Source organism: Rousettus aegyptiacus, unplaced genomic scaffold, assembly GCF_014176215.1.
Source record: "Rousettus aegyptiacus isolate mRouAeg1 unplaced genomic scaffold, mRouAeg1.p scaffold_m13_p_4, whole genome shotgun sequence".
NCBI classification, from domain to species: domain Eukaryota; kingdom Metazoa; phylum Chordata; class Mammalia; order Chiroptera; family Pteropodidae; genus Rousettus; species Rousettus aegyptiacus.
This window is the reverse complement of record NW_023416307.1, coordinates 498,068-521,431: the sequence shown is the minus strand read 5'-3', so window position 1 is coordinate 521,431 and position 23,364 is coordinate 498,068. Positions and strand designations below refer to the sequence as shown.

Below are 23,364 nucleotides of genomic sequence, written 5' to 3'. Positions count from 1 at the left end.
CCACAGCGCGATGTCAGGTCCACCGACGAGACCGTCCGTCTAGACGACTCGCCGCCCCGGGTGCGGCGGCCAGCGACGGCCACGCAGCACGCCCGCGCCCATGGCGATTCCAGGCACGCGGGGCGCGGACACCAAGAACGGCCACCGGGGCACTTCCATCCCCCCTCCAGCTTCCGGAGACCTCCCCAAAACCAGGCTGCGCTCGGAGTCCGTCACCGAGCGGCGGAACCGGAGCTGGGCGGGACACGTGGACCCCAGGCTTCTCTCCGCCCGTCGCTGAGGATGCGCGGGCGGGCCGTCGCTGGCCTCTGACAAGCCTCCTGTGTTCACTCATCAAATGCTTCCGTGGCCCCTGTCCTGTGCTGGGCCCCAGAGACGCAAGGCCGGGTGACAGCCCCGCCCGCGGGCCCCTCCTGGTCCTGTGGGAGACCAAACATGGGCAGGACAGCAGGGAGGTCCAGGGGCAGGGCCATGTCAGGGCTTTGTGGGAACGCTCAGGCGGGGCCCCCGAGAGCGGGCGCATAGGAGCTGCGGCGCACCTCCTGGAAAACGAGGCGGCCGCACTAAGTGGGATCTAGGACATTCGGCTGGATACACGCCGGTCTGTGTGACTGAGGTCAACAGACGGACCGGAGCCCACGGCGGGGGACGGGGCCGAGGCGACCGTGTCGGCAGAAGGCACTGGCGGGCTGCACCGTGCTTCCTCTTCAAAGGGCTTCTCGGGGCGGGGGGTGCGTCTGCTCAGACGCGGGCCTTGTGCAGAGGCTGCCTGGCACCCAGCCCCGCCGCGCCTAAGAGCTGACGGTCACAGCCAAGGGTCAGCCCCTGGCTGGGGGAAAAAGCTACATGCTGGACACGTAGTTTTGCCACTGTTTAGAGTGTGTGCCTAAGACTGAGGAGGACACAACAGGCCTGGGACACCCCAAACCTCGAAAAGCCTGTTGGTACTCAGAAGCGCAGATCGAAGTTTTTAAAACCAAGTATTTGGTGGCAAATGGAAGAGGAGGGCTAAAGGAGATGAAAACAACGATCGCGCTATTTATTCCTGGTGCAGCGTCCAAGAAACTGGCAGCCAGAGGTTCCCAGGAAGACTAGTTTAGAGGTCAGGCGAGGCCCGGGCAAGCCCACGGCGGACTGAACCGGAGCTGGCCGACCGGGTCCGCCTGTCCCTCTCCACGGCCACCCTGGTGGGGATGGTCTGAAATGCCTACGGCTCCGCGACTCACTCTCCAGGGCAAGAGAACACACCACCACCGCGGTACCGGTAACTCACCCGAGTCACAGGCGGCCACCGCGGTACAGGTCACTCACCCGAGTCACAGGCCGCCACTGCGGTACAGGTAACACACCTGAGCCACAGGCGGCCACCGCGTTATAGGTAACTCACCCGAGTCACAGGCGGCCACCGCGGTATAGGTCACTCACCCGTCACAGGCGGCCACTGCAGCAGGTAACACACCTGAGCCACAGAAGTGCCTCATTAGAACGAGAAAGACGCCGCAACACGGACGCTTTCCAATCACGAACAGAGCAGGTCGATCGGCTGCCGAGCGGAAACGTCCACGCGGGGCGCTTAACGCCCTTTTGCTTCACCCCCCCACCCCACCCCCGACCATTTAAAGATACTGACGCGAACAGGACGCGGCGGACCGGCGGTTGCTGCCCGCGTACTTGTGGCTCACGCCACGGGCCGGCCGGGGCCGCCGGGCGCGACTCGCTCGCGCAGCCTCGGGCCGGCGTGCCGGCCGCACGGCGGGGCTTCGCCTGCGCTGCAGTCACCGCGGACGCTCCGAACCGCTGCTGGCACAGTCCGAGACACACCAGTGACACCGGAACTCGAACAAAATACAGTACAAATTTATTGACTCCAATCACTCTTAGTTGAGATTTCAGCAAAGTAAACAGACAACAGAATCGGGTACAAATAAGCAATGGATTAACATTAGATAGAAATCCTATTGTACTATAAATTTTCAATCCAAAAATGCTTATTCCTAAATAAAACTGAACAATGATTTACTCTAAGGCATATGACAACAAAATATACACAATTATAAAACCATATCTGTTTTTCTTTTAACAATAAGCATTTATTTAATGAAAATTCTGAAAGTCTTGGATTAGTCAGTAAGAAATGATCACCTTTTGAAAATCAGTGTTCACCAAGAATGTGTGTGAAAACCTGACAGCACTCATACGACTAAAGAGCAGTGAATTCAATCAGTTTAAAGATTTGCTGTAAAAGACTTTGGTTCCCAAATGACTGTCTCTAAAAGGAAATTTTTAATAACCTGACATTAACTCAGTTTCTCCTCCCAAATCTGAAGGCCGACTGGCCAGTCTCCCCCCCGGCCACGCGGCAACGCCGCACGCGAACTCGCTGCACAGCATTGACCCAGCGTAGTAAAACTCGAGCGAACATTCAACTCCTTAAAGTGCTAAAGCCATAAGAGGAAAACCTGTTTTTAAAACTTAAGAATGCCAGTGTTGAAGAACTTATTAAAAAACATGTGCTAGCATTATTTAAATCAATAATGCCTTTTACAATTATTGCAAAGAACATCAGAGACATCAGAAATGGATAAAACTGAATTGTAATATTCCAATACTAATTAGTGCAATTTATAAAGAAACCTGTTATCAATATCTATTTTTATAGTAAGAAATTCAATTTTACTTCCTGGAGTCCCAGATCATGGTTGTTCACATGCATGCACACACACGCACACGCACACGCACACGCACACACAGAAATTTGAGAGCAAAGGCCGACTTCCCATCAGTTAGTTCTCGTCTCTCCCTCACCCTGGCTGCCCGGTTGGCCTGAGGATAAACGTACCCTTCCTGCCACCAAGGAGCACACTTTACTCGTGCCTCGGTTTCCATTCTCAGCACCAACGGATGCTGTGTGTGGGTCTGGCTGTCACCAACATGCCGGCCACATTTTTAAAGGGAAGGCTATAACCACCATTCCAAATCAGAAAACCAAGAACCAGTCACATCTCCCCACAAGTGCACATGACATCACTGTTGAATTGTCAGTTGTGAATTTTGTTAAAATTATAAATGCATACTAACCATAACCAGTTTTAAAGGTAAATATTCTATGAATCTTGAAATATCACTATAAAAAACGTACGACATGTTACCTCCATTGCTTACCTTGATAAGAACACATTTTATGGTGTTCCTTCCCCACATAAAAAAAAAAAATTCAATAACAGGTTCTCAGAATAACAAAGAATATATTAAAACATCTCACATTCTTTCCAGAACTGCATACAAAAGCGGGCATCCTGAATACTTACAAGGAATAATGAACTTTCTACAGATTTTTAAAAATTACAATCATTAAAAACTTTTTCAAGAATATCCTCTGGCTAAAGAGCTGCACCACGCGTCTGCCTAAGGTAGATATTCTTAAAAAGCTTGTTTACTGAATAAAGCCATTAACATCTTCCATAATTTTACTTAACATTTAAAATACTTACGTGAGTGGAAGCATATTTTATTTTTTGACCACCAAAATAAACTCTTTGAGCCTAATGCTTTTAAGGTACAGTATAAAAAGTAATAGAAAAACCAGAACTGCATTATAAATGTTTTTGGTTCAAAATTTTATTTGAAATCTTCTGTTCCTTGCCTAGACAAAAATGTGAACAAGACAAAACACTGGCAATTTTTAAAATCTAAGAGATAGGGCAGAGCCTACATTTAAGTCAAAAATATTTTTGTACTGATTAACATTAAAAATCCTCAAAAATGTAGCATAAAGGTTCAAGTTCTGGCACATTGAATTTCCAATGCCAAGATACTGTGTGTACCATGAACTTATTACAGATGCTCCAACAGCCGGAAGCAACGATTCCTCTGAGGGAAAGTGTCTCCTGACGTGACGGCCACCAAGGCGTCGGGGTGAGAAACCCTACGCAGGGAATGAACTCAGCGGACCACAACCCACCCTAACGCTTCGCACAGAGTCTATGCTTTCGTTTTGTCTTTAAAATGCATAGATTTCTTTAGGGAAATGTAAAGCTGGCGATAACCATTTACTGTAACTTAATTTTATGTTACTTTCTCCACCGAATTTAAGAAAGAACGGAAACAAGAAGTAACCATTCAAATATTTTGGGACTTTTGATGGTTTTAGAATGAAAGAGTAAAAGGCAAAATTTCTTTTGTAATTTCTGTAACATACAAAGTCAATTAGTATTTTACAATAATGCTCGTTTCAGGAAAAGAATGCTTTTCCTGCCAGTGGTAACGAGACGGATGAGCATGGTTCTTTGCTGCTGGAGCACAAATTTGACTACTCAGCAAATTATTTCTTAGTCACGGCAGTTGACTTTTTAATTTAATAAAACTTGGAGTCTTAATCTATACCACTACCTTAAAGGGATTTTACAGTTTGCACAATTTTCCTTTTAGCTATCTAACCTCTGCCCCAAATGTGAAGTACAAATTTTCCCTTTTGAAACAGCCCCTTACACTTTGGATGACACCTACTAACAGGCTTTTAATTAAAACTTATACGAAATAGAAAGAAGGAAAAAAGCCAAACCCCATGGGCCAAAATAAGTGGAAAAACAAACTCTGGACCCTTGACAGTACTTTCACACCTACGTGCGAAATGCTAAGCAGAATGGATGCTTTACCACGAAAAACTCCAACAAATTCTAACAGAACGCGTCACAGGACAAAGAGGCAGGAAATCGTCTTTGTAAATCTTGTTCTTGAAAAGCAAGGGGAGGCTGCACGGCTTCCAGTCTCTGGAAGGGGAATGGTAATTCGGGGTTCGGAGCAGCTGTGCTGACTCCGACCTACACAAATGGATGTCCCGGCCTCATTTGCTGTATGTACCAATGCTGCTAAATTCAACATTAGTGCCATGTCATCTTTGCCTCAAACGCACTCAGATTTTCAATCTGTGGCAGCATAAGTCAGAGGAAACCAAACACAGTCTTTCGAGTGCTGGTCTGAGCTTAGAACTGTGATGTGTGTGCACGTAGCACAAGGTGGCCGTTTGGATGACAATGTCTATCGCTACTGAAGTTTTTGTAAACTCACTTTAGAGGCCTTCCAGAAATTTCACTATTTTTACTTCCCAAGTCTTTCATCAATAATTATACTAAATGACCCAAGAGCAAATTTTATTTTATAAAAATCTGAGTATTACTATTGCTGATTTAAATTTCTCACAATTTTCATACAAAAAAAATTTCTAGGTGACCACAAAATGCCAAGTATTTTTATCAAGTGTCAGGATAACTTATTAAAGTTGAGGTTTATCATTTTTTTTTTTTTTTATTGCTAAAGCAGTCTGAAGATTTAATACTGCAAACTATTCCACTTCTTCCTGATCTATTTTGGACTTAAGAACATGGCTAAGATGTAACTAGGACTTAGATGTCTGATAAAATGAAAAGAAGAAATCCTTGAATGGTATTTCACTAATTGCAAATCAGTAAGAAACACAAAACCCCAAGTAAAAGATTATACTGACACCGCAGAACGGGGAGCCAGCGAACGGCCAGGATCAAATTTCCACCTTGATGAAGTCAAATTATCCAGCGACTATAAGGCCCAGAAGCACAGAATTTTTTAGAGTTTTCCTAAATTGAGCAAAGACATCGCTAATTAATATCAGTTTACCTCAAACTTATATTCAAGCGTAACAATTTCCGACCTTTATTATTCTTTTGTAAAAAACATTGTTTCTGGAGACCACCCCCCTCCTTCCGTGATGGGAACGGGTGGTCTTCAGTTGTGAGTCTGCTCATGACTCCAAAGACTGAACGCGGTCTTGAATGTCCTGTGGCACAGTTTGCACATGAACTGTCTTTTAAATGTGATGGCGGACAGGGGCGGGGCGTGGTAGAAGAGCGTGTCCGACTCCTGAGGCGCAAACAGCTTCTCCGGGGCAGCCGCCGAGTTCTCGGACAAGCCCGTGGGGCTGTCGGGCTCCAGGGGCTGGATCTTGGGCAGCGGCGGGGGCGGAGGCAGGGGCGGCGGTGACGGGGAGTTTGCGGGCACCGGGCACGCTTCGGGCTCCCTGTGCGCCGGGTCCTCCGCGGCCTGAGACGTGTGGGACTGGAAGTGGCTCCAGAGCCGGAAGTTGGTGCGGAAAGCCTTGCTGCACACGTGGCAGATGAAGGGCTTCACGGAGCACAGCAGCTCCTGGTGCCGCTCCAGCTGCCTGTGCGCGGGGAAGGCCTTGCCGCACTTCTCACAGGGCCACAGCCCGGGGTCCTGGCTCGGGGCCGCCGCCTTGGCGGCCATGCCGACCTCGGGCGCCTCGCCCTCGGCCTCCCCCACGGGCTCCTCCTTGACCAGGATCTTCAGCTGCTTGGACAGGCTGAGGTCCTCGGGGAGACAGGAGGAGTCCTCCGAGTCGAAGTTCACCTGCTCGGAGCAGTCGCTGAGCGCGCCGTCGTCCTTGGCTGTGGCCACGTGGTTGGCCCTCGGAGGCTCGGGCGGGGCCGGGGGCCGGGGGGCGCCAGCGGCCTCGCCATTGTGGTCGGCGCCAGGCAAGGACAGGTTCTCGGCGGGCGCCATGGTGTTCTGATTGTGGACCTCGACCTGGTGGCGCCAGATGCTGAAGGAGGACTTGAAGGTGCGCATGCACTCGAGGCACGTCAGCTTCCTGTACTCACACGTGCTCTCGTGCTCGCGCTTGAGCTCGGGCGAAAAGAGCCTGAGGCTGCAGTACGGGCACACGGTCGCGCTGCGGCACAGGCGCTCGTGGCTTCCTTGCTCTAGGAGAGAAGAGAGCTTAGCGTTACAGAGGCGGCACTGGAAAACCTCCGTGGCCTCCGGCGCGCCGAGCGCCGCGGGCTCCCGGGGCTTGGCGGCGCGGGCTCCTCCGAGGGGCTTCTCGCCCGGGTGCATCTTTATGTGCTGTTTGAACTGCGAGAGGAAGCGGTAGGCCTTGCCGCAGTACGTGCACACGTACGCTCCTTTGGCTCGCGATCTCAAGTTCCTCTTGATGGCTTGCGCCTGGGAACCGCTCTGTCCCTGAAACCCAGGCTTGCTGCGCCTCAGCTTAATAAACAGGGCCTTCTTAATCTCTCTCTCTCTCACTATGTCAATCAGCTTTCTTTGGAATTTCTCATCCAAAACGGCATGTGAACTAGAGGCGGGTGACGGATTCTTCACTATGCCGTGCTGGGTCTGACAGTGGGTCCACACTTTGAAGTTTGTGTGGAACCGCTTGTGACAGATGTCACAGGCGTAGGGCTTTTCGGGGTTATGGTACATGTTAGCGTGCCGGTGCAGACCTGCTGTCGATCTAAAGATCTTAAGGCAATGTTTGCATTTAAATTTTTTGTTTGGTCTTGTTCCCTCCAACTCACCGAACTCATCTTTGTTCGAGTCGGACTGCGGGGAGTCCGCGGCGAGCGGCGCGGGGCCCGGGCCGCCCTGGAGGCCGTCCTCCTGCGCGGGGCCGCCGGGCGCGTCCCCCTTCAGCTTCTTGGGCGGCAGCCTGCGGTCCGCCTGGAAGCGCCTCTTCGCCGGGAGTCGGCTCATATCCTTCTGGTCGTCCTCCGTCTTCAGGGAAAGGTCTCTGGTGCCGGAGGCCGCCGCCGGGGCGTCCCCCACAGTGACGCGGATGATGTCGGAGGGGTCGGCCAGCGGGCTGCAGGGCTCCGTCTTGATCCGAGCCTCAGCGCCGTCCCTCCCCAGGGACTGGGAAGCGCTGAAGGACCTGAGGCGGTGTGGCGGGGCGGCGGGAGGCCGCTCGTCCAGGGCCAGCTTGTCACTGCCGTCTTTCAAAGACGACTTCTGGGACAAAGCGCAAAACATGTTCCCCGGCATGTCACCTGGCACCGAGGGCGAGCAGGCGGGGACCTGGCTGTCCATCGACAGGGAGCGCCGGAGGAGGCTCTTAACGAGCGGGCCGCTCCTGTCGATGCTCTGGCTGGCCGCGGCGGACCTGCCGGACGGGATGACCAGGCCCAGCCTCGAGTAGTACAGCAGGTTCCGGTCCTCGCCCGGACCGCTGCCCCTGCTCGTTTCTTTCAACAGGTAGGGCGTCTCCGAGGAGCTTCGCAGGGATAAGACGGGCGGCCGCGGCCTCTTCAGAGCCAGCTCGATGGCCTTCCCCTTGGGGAGCTGGCCGCTGCCGCCCGGCTTCTCATCCGCCGCCTCTCTGTCCTGCAGGGGCGCGGCAGGCAGCGCTGCGGCTCTTCGCACCAGGATGCTTCTGCTGGGGTCCTCCAGGGACGCGGAGCGCTCGAGAGACTTCGTGTAGCCCGCAGAAGCGTCTCGGGGCCAACTTTTTTCAGCCGATGACAAGCTGTGAAGCGGCTCGGTGGCTTTTGGAACCTGGGGCTTGCCGGTACTGGCCTTGACCGCGCCGCTCGGGGAGGGCCGGGGGCTGTGGCTCGCGTCGGGTGCGTTTTGACTGACAGTTTTCCCTTGTGCTTCGTTTTTACTCTGACAGACAATGACACTTCTCTTTTGAGAGCTGTTTTCATCATGTTCTATGAATACTGTTTTTCTGTTGGGACACACTGGAAACGGGCCTTGGGGGGTTTTAGAAATGATGTTGGTCAGAAAGGAAATCCCCAGGCTGTACCCCAGCTCCTGCACCGCGGCGAGGCTGCCCTTCTCCACGAACAAGGATGAAGAATAGATGTAGTTCAAAACATTATCAAAAGCATCTGGTTCACAAAAGTCAAGCTGAAATACAGTTTGTGACTCATTCTCCTTATTTGTGAATAAACTCTGAAAGTATTCACTGCTGGCAGCCAAGACATTTTTATGAGCTCGAAATTTCTGGTCTCCAACAATCAGAAGAACATCACACAACTGTCCTTTGAGGCGCTCCTCGTTGAGAGCGCTCAGGAGAGAAATGGCGTGTGCGGGGTTGATGTAGTGCAGCAATCCCTCCATCGCTGGGCTTATCTGAAAGATAAAGTGTAAAACTTGTATGAATAATGCGATGAAAAGTTCTCCAGGTGAAACACTCGTCATGGGCAAGGACAGCTGTCTTCTCCTAGGTGCCAATATTTAGCAGATTGTAGGCACCAAAGAGTTGTTTAGATGAATGATCTTATTGAATGATCTTATAACTTGGAAAATGTGAGGAAACAAGTCTCATGGCCTAAGTAGATCACCAATCATTAAAATTCAGGAATTGTAGGAACTAAAGACTATAACATGGACATTTTTGTGCCATTAAAAAGGCTGCTAGAACTAGGCAGGTATGTAATGTAGCAATATTTGAAAATAATGATTCATTATTTAGAGTCCTTATCCATTTGATGCTTGCTTCTGTTCCTATTAGTTCAGAGAATAAGTATGAAGTATTGAAATGCCTTAAGTCTATAATTCTGAAAGGAAATTTGTTTCAATACTGAGTATGGGTTCAAAACAAGCACTCCAAGATGCACCTCCGAAGTATGCAAATTATTTTGAGCTACAGGCAACCGAGACCCTGCAGGCTCAAGGGGAACATCTGCCCCCGCTCTCACAACCGGGAGGAAGTGAATTGGGGGCCCTGCCCACAGTGAGATCATCAGAGAAGAGCCTTTTTTGACCTGTCCGAAGGGCAGACAAACTGCTGATTTCTAGACCTTTGCTCATCTTACTGTCCTGCAGTGACCCTATGATGTCCCAGGGCTCTTGGCTCCTCCTTAGCTCAGAAGGTTACATGCCCCTCCCTTCCCCTGTCTCTGAACCCCTCCTGCATGTGGGGTTCCCATACGTACTATGTAATTAATCTGTCTCATGTAAACCAGCAGGAAGAACCTAGGAGTGTAGAGGAAAGTTTCTTCCTCCCCCACAACAAGGTATTTACTTGTAATGTGAATCGTTAACAACGGGTCACAAAGGAGCGGTCTCGCCAGCCCTTTAAAAATAGGTACAAATTTGGAAAGTGAAGTATCATTTGCTAATTACTATTGTATCCAAGTCTTTAACAAAGGTTAGAAATGTTAAAGAATAAAAGTTTGTTTTCTTTCTTATGCTAAAGACCTTGCAGTCTCCTGAATTATTTTCCTACCAAATCACATGTTCAACAAGAACACAAAGGAAACCAGCCTGGGTCTAAACATAATTATTACTAATTGTAAATCACAGGGTTTAAGTTGAGATGACACCGGAATTCTCCTCCTACCTCAAGGCGGGACAGGAAGACCTAGTGGCTGGGTGCGGGCTCTGACCAGACACTGGCCCCGAAGTGCTGGCTCCTCTGTGCTGTGAGCCCCCCACACCCCGCGGCCATGCTCAGGTCGCACACGGGCACCGGGAGCAGCAGCTCCGCCCTCCTTCACGGCTGCGGCAGAGAGACGAGCCAGCATCTCATACATAGTAAGGACTAGGCCAATGTGCAATTAACTTTCAGAAACTGTGGATTAATAGGCATTTAATTCAATATTAGAGAAAAAGGGCCCTGATTAACCCACCCCAGCCCTCGACTAGGAGAAAGCCGTTTCACAGAGACGGCGCTGGACTACCCGACTCTGGGCCTTCACTTGGGCTTCTGTTACTGTGACGCTCATCTCTCTGGCTTGATTTTGTAAGAACTGTTTTTCCTTTAAAAGACTTGTGACATTTATTTGGACTATTAAGATGGGTTCACAGTAACCAAGACTATCTGTGCCGGTCCCGCCTCTCTCGGGGGCAAGCTGCAGACGTGCCGGCCCCAGCCCTGCAGGCTCTCCTCCCGCCTCAGAGGACCAGGCTCTGCTGGTCAGCCTGCATCCGGGCTCCTCAGAAGGCTCTGGCAGGCCACCAACCCGAGCGGCCACGCATCGCACACCACTTCCTTGATACTGGTCCGACTCCTTGCCACCACGCGGACTGGATTCAACTGCCGCGGGGCCAGGCTTCACTCCCAGGGACGATGCCTGTGGCCTGTCTGCAAACGGCCGCCTGGGCGGACTGTGCCGGCCCCTGTCCACATCCGCCTGCCATCGTTTCGTGTTTCGCATGGGTGGTAAATTTTAATTACTCTATTTGTGATTAAGGTTTTTTCCTTTCCTTTTGCCTTTCTGTGAGCCATCTTAATTTCTCCCGTAATTCTACTGTGCAGTCTTTATAGTCACACATCTACTTAAGTGCAAAGAAACCCTTATCATCTTTTACAGAGGTCAGCAGAGAAAAAAGCAAGCCTATCATGCCACACTTATCAACTCAGCCATGTAGCAAACAGTTTTTATGCTAATAATGCTTGAGAAAGCCGGTTCAGATGCTGCCACAGTGAAAAGCAACAGACGCAGAACCAAAAGCTTGGACAAGTATTTTTCAAAGAGGTTTCTTAGAATCAATTTAGTGGCTTGAAACTAGCAACAAAAAAATGGCTAAGGCAGAGTGAAAAATGTCGGACTGTCTCAAATGTAGTGAGGCTAATAACTGAGACCTGGTGAAGCTTCCGACTCGCTTCTGTGCATTCACATCCACGCATGGAAGCAAGTGCTGGGCCGGGGCGCACAGCAGACTCCTGCCGGTGGGTCAGGGCCAGGGCGGGTGGGAAGCCAGCTCCGGGCTGGTCGAGCTCGGGGCCTGTTTGCCCCACGGCACCGCACGGATAACAGCAGCTCCCACAAGTGCTGTTGTGAGATTAAATGAGAAAACAGCGGCCGGTACCGTTTTTATTCAGCACCTACAACACCTTAAGGACTGGACCAGGAACTTCGCGTGTCATTCACTCATTCACTCCCTCCACAGGAGGGCTTTGAGAAGGCTTGAAGGAGGCAAGGATGAGCCACGAGGATCGCGAAGGGAGGATCCCAGCTTAAAGGCAGCGCTGGAGCCAAGGTGAGGGGGCAGCGGAGGATGACACCGGGGGAGCGTGAGGAGGGCTGGGCGGGGCTGGGCGGGCTCACAAAAGCTGAACCTTTTACCAGGGGAGAGAAGGGCGCCCATTGGAAGATGCTGAGCAGAGGAACAACAAAGATCTGAATTATCTTCCAGAAGGACTGCTCTGCTGCGATGCTGAGAATGGACTGTGAAAAGCAGGGAAAGGCCAGCCAGGTGTCAACCGCGGCGATGCAGGTGGACACGACGGCGCCCGGACCCAGGTGGCAGCAGCGAGGATACAGGCGGCCAGTGGGGTGTCTGACGGAGCGACCGCAGAGGGTAAGAAGGTGAGGAGTCAAGGATGTCCCCAAGGACGCCTTCGCTTGAAACAAAATTTGATAGAAAAATCAGTTCAGATTTTTTTCAGGGACGCAGTTTCGACATTTTAAATGTTAGCGGAAACCCATTCGTTAATGCACCCTCGGGGGCGCCCTTTCCTGCTCGACTGTACTTACGAAACTTTCTGTGCTTCTTGGGGTCACTTCCCAAATAAACATCTGCCTCCAAGCCCCTGTCTCAGGCTCTGCCCTTGGAGGATCCTAGACTAGACACCAGGGGAACTGGAAACCACAGGCGCAGGCTGAGGAACCGTGTGAGGACCGGACCGACCGAGCCTTCCCGCGCTCCTGGGCCCGAGCGAGTGCCCTCCCACACACCTTCCGCACCCCACTCCTACATGCTAAGAGTCGGCGCGCCTCACTTTTCATTCCTCAGAAGGGTTTCCTTCTTTCACTTTCTTCAAATTATCATCCTGTGTGCGCTCTAAGTACTTCCGGTCCCTTACCCACAGCTCCTACGCGCTTCGAACGAAAACCCCTGAGGACCAGGGACAGTACGTCACTCAGAGCTGAGCTGTAAGGGAAATAGTCATGGTCCCTGAAAATTAATTGGAGATGAAAGCTGTCTGACCGGACCTCTGTCGAGAGCCATCGATGAGACCGCTGGCCTGCAAAGGGGCCTTGACGCGCCCGGTGAACAACGCCGCGGCTTTTGTTTCCATCGGACTCACTCGAACACCAACCGCACATTTACCACCACGTACGACAGTAAAAAGTTTTCATGCATTAATATTTACAGCAACACTTTACGGATAAGGAAACTGAGGCACAGAAGGACCAGCAGCACGCTCGAGGTCACACAGACAGTAAGCGGCAGAGCAGAACTCCCCCAGGAGGCCCGGCTTCAGAGGCCACTCTCAGCCCCTAACCGCACCGCCTCCGGTTTCCTCTCTTAGTTCTCACGTAAACACCTGAGCTGGCGCTGTCATCACCCCTCTTTTTAAGTCAGGAAACGAAGGCACTGAGGGGTCAAGTAAGGTGCCCATGGCTGCCCCATCAGCAGCAGCGGGGCTGGAGCCTGGCCCCAGAGCCTGCACTTAGTCACCGCACTGCACGCCGCTCACAGCTGGCCACCTGTCTAGCATGCGCCACAACTCGCTAGACATGGAGGACATCAGTCTGACAAGCATGGTCCTGCGTTACAGCACTTGGGAGTCTTGCGTGGGAATCGGACAAGTCAATCTGTCGTCACACTCCAGTATGCGAAGCACTAGACGGGCGAGTGCAGGGGTCAGACGGAGCACAGGCGATGGCGCTGACCGGGAACGGGGGAGGCAAGGGAAGACATGCGGACACGAGGCCTCGGGAACGAGCAGCAGTTAGAGGAGGGGGAGGAGTGGGGAAGGAGGGGCGAAGGGCCTTTCAAGGACAGGGCCAGTATGTCCGACACTATCAAGACAAGACAGGGTGTCAGCTGGAGCAAAGCGCACAGGGAGCGAAGGCAGGCTGGGGCGAGGCATGAGGGCCCTGGGGGCTACACTCCAGGGCTGCACGAGGAGAGGGGCCTCTCCTACCCCCGCCAGGAGCCCGGGACGAAGGCCCCAGCTGTCTGAGCACCAGGCCTGAGTGCACAGGGCAGTGCAGACTCCTCGGCTTCGGCTTGAGGCCCTTGCTTTTACCTTGTAATTCAATTATTCAAACTCAAAAACCATGGCCCCTTTCCTGGTGGAGCTGCAAACAAGGAACATTTTGGACTTTTGTGTTTTAATGACAGTAGGTGTATTTATTGAATTTAACAGCTAACTAAAAACAGAAAATGCTGCATTAAAAATACAGGCAAAAGGAAGAAAAATAAAATCAACTAAATGTCATGGGATAATCCCGCGAAGCCCTGAGCGGCCGGTGGGCGCAGACGGAACCGTTAAGCCTCCGCCTCTCCCGTCTGCCCTCAGGTGAGGCCGGCGTTGTCACTGGATGTACTTTCTCCTCACGGATCTGCCGGCTCATCAAACTCCAATCTGTCGAGTGTGTTTTAATCATAAATAATCAGCCTCTGACTGACGGAACACGGTGTATCATCAATGTAAACGCCCTCGGGTATACACGCTGCCACCAAGTCTGTGTCCATCCACCGTCCCTTTCCCTTTGTTCATCTCTACCTGACTCACCAGTGCAGGTGTTCTACCATTTTACTTACAGTGGAAAAATCTTGGTGCTCTAAAATATGGTGAAATATGGAAGAAAAGGCCTGTTTAGGAGTAGTTGGAAAAGCTGGGAGGAAATCCCCCAGGAAAACCAGGCTCTGAAACAAGGCTGGCTGGCTTACCACTTGGCTCCTCACACGCAAGTATCTTCCAAATCCTGCCTGAATTGTTTCTATTTCATATTGTTTCCTGAAATTATGAAATGAAAGAATCTTTATGATTAACAATTCATGGAAGTCATAGCTCCATGGGAAAGATTTTCAAATCGGAATACTTGCCTCAAATCTTGACTTTGCCACTTAGTAGATATATAACCTTGTAAAGATCATTCAACCTTTCTGAGTACTAGTTTCCTTAATCTGTTAAGCAGGGCTAACACTAGGATTTTCACAAAAGATGAGATATGTTTGGAAGCCACTAGGATATCCGGTGTTTCCCATGTGGTAAGCACGCACTTTATTCCCTTCCTTTCCTGCACAGGCCACGTACCACGAGGGGTGCCCGTGAGGGCAGACCAGTGAGCTGGCCGGCTGCCTGCTCTCCACCAGCACACATGCCCGTGGCAGGAAAGACACGCACAATGAAGTGTACAAAAAGTGTACGACAGGACTTCACGAGGCACTATGTTTGGCAGGGATGGGATGAGTGGATGGATGAGCAGACAGTGGGGACATCGCAGTTTGAGACTCATGGCTCGCCTGACTATTACGATAGCATCACAGGTTCCAGTGTCCATGTTTCTACCACAGGTACTGTCCAGAAACACTCACCTGACCGTGCCAGGGCCGCAAAACTCCCCAAAGCCTGGCCTGGCCTGAGGTTCCGACCTCCAGAATGGCTACAAAGCTCTTCGCAACTCGATTCCAGAAGATTAATTCTTAACATCACCTCAAATTCTTCAGGTACTAAATGCTAGGAGTAGGGAATTCATATTTTAATACAATTTAATTCAATGTGAAAAATTTCCTCTTTATACCAATGTTAGATCAGTTGCAAGGAGTCAGATTTTTAAGGGGCTAGATGGAAGACAGGCAATTTTGGAATACAGAACATCGTGGGGATAGAAAGAAAAAAAAGCAAAGCATAGTAAGCGCTCGGATAAAAAGACATGTGGAGACAAGTGAGGGGCTCACAGAGCAAGATGGGAAGGGACCGAAATAACCTCACTGACTTTCGAGTTTTAGAGACTCAAATTCAGGCAGATATTAGAACTAAGGAAAATTGTAAATCAAACTTGCTCCGAGACTAGTACACAAAACCCTCGCTGCCAGAAAATGTATCCTTCCATTTAAAATTTTAACCTAAAATTGAACTCTGGGCACAAAATCCTTTGGAATGCTGGGTATTGCTTACACAGTCCTAACCATGACACTGGAAAAAGAGTGAATGCATGTAACACAAAGCAAAGAGTCAGTTAGAAAAACAAAGCCTCTGCGTTTGACTTTGGAATGTAAACACTGCGGCACACACACCACTGGGCCCCAAACCCTGCCCCTGGGTGCGGCCTGACACTCTTCATTTGATTTTACTACTAGATGGGGGCATGATGCGGGCTCTGAGTTCAGACCTCATCCTCACTCACTCAGGGACAATGTAGACACCCAGAAATTATCGCAAGCTCCTCAGATTTCAAAGCTAGCCTCACTTATCTGATCCTTCCAGAGAGTAAGTCACTCCCTTCGGTCCCGTGTGGCCTCGATCTCAGTCTCTAGAGGAGGTGCGACCTTGGTTAAAGGTGTGCTCTCTGCACACCCAGCTGTACGATGCTCTCGGCTCCTCGGCCCCTGCGTGAGCCACAGCCGCCCTGGTCCTGGCCGCCCCCGAGGCACCTACTCCTCCTGGAGGAGGCCCCTTTTGGCAGCACCGCCCTTGTCCCCGAGTCCAGTCTGATGGCTCAGGGGTAGGAACACGACCAAAGCTGAGCCACGTGGAAACCTTCTCTCTGGAACACGGGTCTGAGAAGAACAGAGGCTGCAGTGCCCGCCGCCGAGGTCCCCGCAGTGGCCACGGCTGTTGTCCCGCCTGGCCCAAGTCTTTACTTCTTCCTTAAACCGCAAGAGCAGCCCTGCACCTCTCCAACCACCTCCTTTTCCAGCTAAGCTGACCAGTCAGTATCTGTCCTCCTTATCGAACGACCCTAACGTGGTCTCAAGTGGCAGGCGTTCTTCCCGCGCGTCCTCCGAGCCCACCCTCGGCGATGCTGCCGCTGCACTGAGCTTTCTTAAGCGAGGACGTCGATCACTCGTCGATGTATGCGTCATTATTATTCATTCAACTTATTCATTGAGATCTATTAAATGTGCGAGGCATAGTAAGACATGTCTGAAATACAAGAGTGTACAAAACTGATGAGGCCCCCACTTTCTAGCAAGGTAAATCAGATGATAAACAAAGAAACAAAAAAGACGAATGAAGACTGTGCTAAGTGCCATAAAGGAAATAAACAGGGTGCCATGCGTGGCCAGGGCTTTGGGGAGGACTATCAGAAATGCCTTGATGTGACATTTTGGCTGAGACCGAAGACCTGCGTGAAGAGATCCAGCCTCGACTGCTTAAAAACAAAATAATAAAAACAATGGTTCTCCATTATGCCCAAACACAAAAATTTAAAAACACGGACTCCAAGGTTCTGTAAGTAAATCTGGTTTCAAACTCTTATGCCGGTTTTTCCCTTAGCTTTCCCTGGTAACTTCCTGCTTCAGAAGGTCTCTGAAGCACAACCTGCACGTCTTGCTGCGTCTGTCACCCAACATGGAACGTGCTAGACCTCATCTAACTTCTCCCCAGCACTCCACTCACCGCAACACTAATCATCTTTAAAAGCTCAGTTCAAGTTCCAATTCCTCCAGTTAGCTTTCCGTCATGGGCCGGAATGTTCCTCCCACCAAATTCATATGCTGAAGTCCTAACCCCCAGTACCTGAGAATGTGAAGTGTATTTGGAGATAAAGTCTTTCAAGAGGGAATTACATTAAAATGAGGCCTTTGGGCCCCGCTCCAATCTGACTGGTGTCTTTATAATAAGTGGCGGTCAGGACACACACACAGAGACGACCATGTGAAGGCAGAGAGAAGACAACCGTCTATGTGCCAAAGAGAGGCCTCGAGAGAAATCAAGCCTGCCGACACCTTTATTTTGGATTCTAGGCTCCAGAACTGTGAAAAAATAAACTCCTGTTGTTTAAGCCCCCTAGTCCATGGCGCTTTGCTATGGCGGCGCTAGAAAACTGACACCCTTCCCTGACTAGTTCAGCCTACAACGAACATCGCCTTCCGGCTCCTGTATCAGAGTGCGGCACCTTTTGCGCAGTGTCTACTCAGTGCCTTGCCCTGTTACCCCTGTCTCCCTAAGAACTGTAAGCTACTGAAGGAATCAGAATCTATTTAATCTTTTGACGCTCTTCACAATACTTAACATAGTACCTTGCAAAACAATATTTATTGACTTGTCTGTACTCTGACACTATTAAATTCAGGAATGGAAATTAAGCCTTTTTTCTCCTAAATTAGGAGAAGCTGGCCCTGTCTATGGCCATGCCACACTGCACGAGCCCTATCCCGTCTGATCTCGGAAGCTAAGCAGGGTTGGGCCTGGTTAGTACTAGGATGGGAGACCACCTAGGAAGACCAGGTGCTGTAGGTGTAAAAAATAAAAAATAAAAATAATAATAAAATAAGGGCTTGTAAGCTGACAAAGTCCTTGCAATCTGGGAGGTCGACCAAGGGTTGCCTTGCCAAACAAACAAACAAATAAATAATAACAAAAAGTAAAGCTGGTCCCATCACTGCTCCACCTCGGATTACTGATTTTCCTATTACTTCCTAGACAAAATCCAAAAGCTGGACTTACTTGGTTGCAATTCATCTCTCCACCCTTCTGGGGCACTCCTTATCACCTACCCTGTAAACCTACACACCTGATTTCTACCATCTAAGGTATCTTTCTTACCTTTACTCTCCTTGGCCAACTTCTACAGAAAGGTCCAGCTGTCTCTAGAAACCTTTAGTAATCTGCCCCTAGCCAATAGCTGTCATCTACACTACCATTATACTTCATCTTTCCATAATAACACAACTATTTTAGTGACATGCTTTCGTATGTGCCTCCTTCACCAGAGTCTCTAAAAGGGAAAATCCTTGTTTTCACCTGTGTATCCCTAACGCTAAGCGCAAGGCCTGGCAGGTACTATTGAGCAAAGAGAGAAATCATCACTCTCAAGGCTTGAGACCCGGACTTGCTCACCTTTATTGCTGCAGCCTGTTACAGAGCACAGCATGTAGCAGCTTGCTTTGCTCTTTATGAGCTCTTGTGGCTTTAAATATAATTGGATGACAACTCTGTATCTCTGCTTGCTTCTCTCCTTGGGACTTCAGCCTCTCAGGTGCCCAATGAAGACTTGCTCTACCGGATGTCCCACACATCCAGGACAGTAGGTATGAGCCGCATCCACCTGCCCTTACCCCACATCTGCTTGTCCTCCCATGTTCCCCATTTGGTTCAGTGTGGTGCCAACCACCAGGTGTCCCAGACCAGAGACCTCTTTCCTTTCCAACTAGTCAGCACCACCCAGCAGACCTCGCTCATCAACAGCCCTAGATCTACTCTCCCATTGTCAATGGCTTTGGGGACAACTAAAATCGTCCTCCTCTTCACCCAGGTTCTCCCTCAAATATTCAACCCCTCTTAGTTACACTGCCATAAACAATGTCAATTTCTCAAGGGCCAGGGTTATATCCTTATCAACTTTTATTTCCACAGAATGCAGCACATTATACATTTAATTTCATTAAAAGAATGAGTCAAGTAAACCAAAGCCTCAAATCTTTTTTTTTAAACATCAACATTTAGGGTTGATGTTTAAAAAACGTGATGACTACTGGTCATTAGAAATGAATGAGGGATTTACTCCAAGCATCGGAGGGAAAAAATTTTTTTAAATAATTATCAAAGAGACATCTTTCTAAACTGAATTAACCCACTTTCTTGTCCTCTTAAGCAAGGCGGGAAAAACATAAGGCAGGCCCCCCGCGGATGACTCAGGCCTTCACCGTGAGCAAGCCCTGGGCTGCGCTGATGCACCGACGCCCTCGGATGCCGGAGGCGAGGGCCGCGGTTAGCTCCTGCCCAACCACCGAACGCCCGGGCCTCAGTACAGCGCGGGGTCAGAGGGCGGTTCCCCCACATCCCACTGCCAGGCCGTCCCGCCGCAGAACCTGCCTCTAGACACGGCCCGGCCGCAGACGTGCGGCTGCAGTGGCATTCTGCAGAAGCACGCAGCCCTGCGGCTGGAGCGCCCAGCAACTGGCGGAAGGGCCGGGGCGGGGTGGGGGGCTCCGCCGGGGACAGAGGCATGACCATTTGCGGTGGGCTACCGAACTGGTTCCCAACACCTGGTCTGGGCGATAAGCGAACCCGTTACAAGATCACGGGGACTCGGGCCAGCGGAGGGCTCTGCTCTGGGGTCTCCGGCGCCGCTGGTCCGGAGCCACCCGTTCCCCGCCGCCTCCGGCCGCCGACGTCGCACCGAGTCTTTCTCAAGTGGGGGAACCACCCGCGCGGCCCCGCAGAGAAGCGTGTGGCCGGCGGCGGGGGCCGCGCTCCGCGGCGGGCGGCGGAGTCGGAGCCACGGGTCTTCCAGGGGACACGAGGCGCAGGAGCGCGCTCCGCGTCCGGGCGTGCAGCCGAGGGCCGGCCGGGCGGCGGCGCGCGGGCAGCCGGTGGGAAACGCGGAGGCCCGCCAAGCCAGGCCCGCGGGGTCGGCGGGAGGGCGCAGGCCGCGGCAGGTGCGGGGTCCCCCGGACCCTCCAGCTTCCGCACAGGCTCGCGCGCCGCCGGCGGGCGCCGGCCAGCGGTCCGCCTCCACGGCGGCGCGGGGCCGGTGCACGCGCCCTCGGCCGGAAAACGTCCCAACCGCTCGGCGCAGGAGCCCGCGCAGAGGCCCGGCGCGGCCGCCCCCAGGGGCACCTGGCCGGGCGAGGGAAGCCCAGTGAGGGACCGAGCGTGCGCAGTGGCGAGGGCGAGGCCAAGTGCGGGCAAGGAGCATGCGCAGTGAGAAGGCACAAGCGGCTACGTGGGAGCCCAGGGCATGCTCGCTGAGAGCCGGGACCCGGCGCACGCGCAGAAGCGCCCGGAGCCCGCAACCCACTGGTGGAGAGAAAAAAGAGAGAAATCACCTCAGAGTTACGTCAGGAAAGGCCGCGTTTTGCGGGGAGGCTGTGGCCTCCCACGGGGCCCCGCAGTTCTCCTAGGGCGAGGGGCGTGACAGTTACTCACCGGCCTTCAGCCCCGAGGCAGACGCCGGGCCCCTTTCCGCTCACACTCGGCTCGCGCGCGCCGCAGCCGCCGCTGCCGCTGTGATTCCATCCATCTTGAATTTGACGTCATCCCACACCAGGGATGAGGTCATCGCAGGCAGCGCTCGTCACGTGCGCGGCGCTGTGATTGGCCGCCGGGCGCGGTGGGGCGGGGCGAGGGCGGGGCGCAGCGCGGAGGGCGGGGCGAGGGCGGGGCCGACGGGAGCGCCGGGCGCCGCACCGGGCGTCCGCTCGCGCCTTCCTTCCCCCCGCGTGGCGCTCGCCGTCCGCCGGTTCCGCGCGCCCCCGCGGCCGAGAGCGGAGGCGCTGGCGGGACGGGCGCGCATCGCGGGAGCCGGGGCACGGGGCGCGGCTCGGCCCGGCGCCCTCGGGACGCGCGCCCTGGTGAGGCTCGCCGCGGTCGTTCGCCACGCCCCGGCCCCGCGCGGCCGGCGGCGCCTCCCCACGCCTCTTGGAGGTCCCCACGCGGGCCGGAGCGCGGCGGTGGCCCCGGCGAGCGTGTCCGGCGGGCGCGGGCAGCGGCGCCCGCGACGCTCGGCTCGTGGTGGCTCTGCGCCGGGTCGCCCGCAGCACGGACGCTGCCCGGCCCGCGTGGGCGTGCGTGGGCTACGCGGCTGCGAGGACTGACCTTGAGCGCTAACATTTCCTGCCACCGAATCGGTCCGATCACCGAGGACCGCTCGATAGTGGCACATGGCTTCCAGGTTCCTCCAGCTGGAACGCATTGGGGGTGGCTGCTCTGATCGTCAGCCTCAGGGCACCTGCTTGTCAGCGGCGCGCCCACAGACAAGACCTTCCCTGCTGGGGGGCAGCGCGTTGACCGATTTTCTCCAACAGCAGTTCTCGTTTGCTATCTCGAAGACTAGGTCTCCTGCATGAATATTATAAGTTCATTAATTAGAAAACTCACCTCACTTTGAATCGAAACCAGAAAATTAGTATAAGAAATGCCACACTGCAGACACTAAAGAAAGGTTCTGTTAGACAAGCTAAATAGGACATCGTGTTTAATATTTTTCAAATATCTCTTCATTTTCAAATAAAGTTTTTAAAGTTTAACTTAGGTGCTTGACCCTAGGCAAAATAATTCATGAAAAGTTTGAGGATCTTGACTTAGGATAATGAAAACCTAAACCTCGTTCCTCTTTAACAGCTCTGTTATCAGTTAGTTACAGTTTCATTAATTTTAAGAGTACTCTGTTTCAAAAGAAGAATCTTGCACCTAAAAATTTTCCACAAATATTTAAAACTAAAAAGTCTATATTTTGAACTGAATTGTAGATCAAAAAGGGGCTTGGTACTTAAGACAGTGCAACAGCGATGGCAAGTCTTTCAGAGGGCCTTGGGCTTAGAGCTCCCCGCCCGTGGGCCGGAGGCAGTTCCCGCAGTTAACTCCACAGGTGAGAAGATCAGCAAGGAGCTGGGCAGCGAGAGGCGGTGCTGTTAGCCAGGTGTTCTAGTTCCAGGCATGCTATACCACGAGCGATCTTCCTCCACCTGTTTCCCTTTCTAGCTGTCTCAGGACGATACCCCTTGGTGCGTGGACTTTAAACCATGTGATCAGGCTTCGGCCCTCACCATGTCACTAAAGGGGACCTGACTCCTAAACCCAGTAGAAACCTTTCACTCTTTAAGTTGGCCTCTGATTTATGACTTTACCAATTCCCTTTTCAAAGCTGCTTGCTTCAGTGCTGCCCCAGTCACCTGCATTTTTTCCCCCTGTATCTGCCCCCCAGTTGTCAGCAGCCTGTGTTGGCGCCTCTCCCTGTGCCCAGCCCCACACGTGGGTTTCCCGAGGTTCTGACTCAGCCCTCTTGTTACACTCACCCCGTGCAGCCCCAGCCAGCCCTGGGAGATTAGCCCAGCCGCCTGGGCCAGGGACCCGGGTGCCGCCATCTCTGCCCTTCTTTGATCTCCGGGGCTCAGCCCATCACTAAGTACGGTCTATCCACCTCCTGAATGTTTCTCTGATAACCACTTTCCACCCTAAAAACTTGCTAACTGCTCTTCCGGCTTCTGGGTTTTCCCCTTTAACCCAGCCTCGTATTGCAGTCAGTCATCTTTTTAAAAAGTAAATGGTATCATGCTACTCTCTAGCTTAAGTTTTTGGTGGCTCTCAGCTGCTGTACAGACAGAGACAGAGACGAGGAGAGAGACAGAAACAGAAACAGAAACAGGGAGAGAGGGAGAGAGAGAGCGCGAGAGCCCGAGAGCGAGCGAGCAGGGTAGAAGCACCTGTTACAAGGTTGCAGGGGCTGAGGTCGCTAACTTTTCATGGGCTCGACTCCAAGTGGTTATTTTAAAATGTGCCCCTGGAAAAGCGAAGTGGGAACTTGGGACAGGAATCCTAAAGTAGGTTCTTGTCTAAATGTCCAGACTCTGGGTGTGAGCAGGGTCGTCGCACAGTAAAATGTGGGGGCAGCAACTCGCAATCCCTGTTTAATCATCCCATCCTGCCAGTACCCTCTCATCTCCCCGCGGGCCTCTCGCCCCTCTGCCCAGAGCCTAGCCTAGTGCCTGGCCTATAGTCGGAGCACAACATATTTCTACTGAATGTTTTCCGTGCACGGGCGCATCCCAGCAGGACCACCAGCATCATAGACGTGCATACTTATTTATACACAGTTCACAACACTTCTACAGCCGGCTTCTCGTTCAGATCCCCCATCTGGATAACCCGTAGCTGTGCACTCATCGAGCGCACAGCGGAACTTCCTCCTTCCCTGCTATGTTCCTCTTTCCTTCCCACTCCCTGTCCTCAAT

The 23,364-nt window shown here is 52.2% G+C and overlaps 1 protein-coding gene and 1 pseudogene across 8 annotated transcripts; one reads left to right on the top strand and one right to left on the bottom strand.

Annotated features, from left to right (window-relative positions):
* Positions 1-1,836: 1,836 nt before the first annotated feature.
* ZBTB21 (zinc finger and BTB domain containing 21) lies at positions 1,837-22,657 on the bottom strand. 8 transcript variants are annotated; one of them, XM_016143441.2, is made up of 3 exons: positions 22,429-22,657; positions 21,230-21,472; positions 1,837-8,907 (listed from the first exon to the last, which is right to left on the bottom strand). In XM_016143441.2, exons 2-3 carry the CDS (start codon positions 21,242-21,244, stop codon positions 5,761-5,763), a joined length of 3,162 nt encoding a protein of 1,053 aa, XP_015998927.2. In that variant the 5' UTR covers positions 21,245-21,472; positions 22,429-22,657; the 3' UTR covers positions 1,837-5,760. The 8 variants fall into 8 exon arrangements, with proteins under 8 accessions (XP_015998927.2, XP_036075000.1, XP_015998926.2 ...); XM_036219107.1 differs by lacking the exon at positions 22,429-22,657 and having other exon boundaries at positions 1,837-6,755; positions 7,353-8,907; positions 21,230-22,234; XM_016143440.2 differs by lacking the exon at positions 22,429-22,657 and having other exon boundaries at positions 21,230-22,228.
* Positions 17,811-17,929, top strand: LOC118602210 (annotated as a pseudogene).
* Positions 22,658-23,364: the final 707 nt, after the last annotated feature.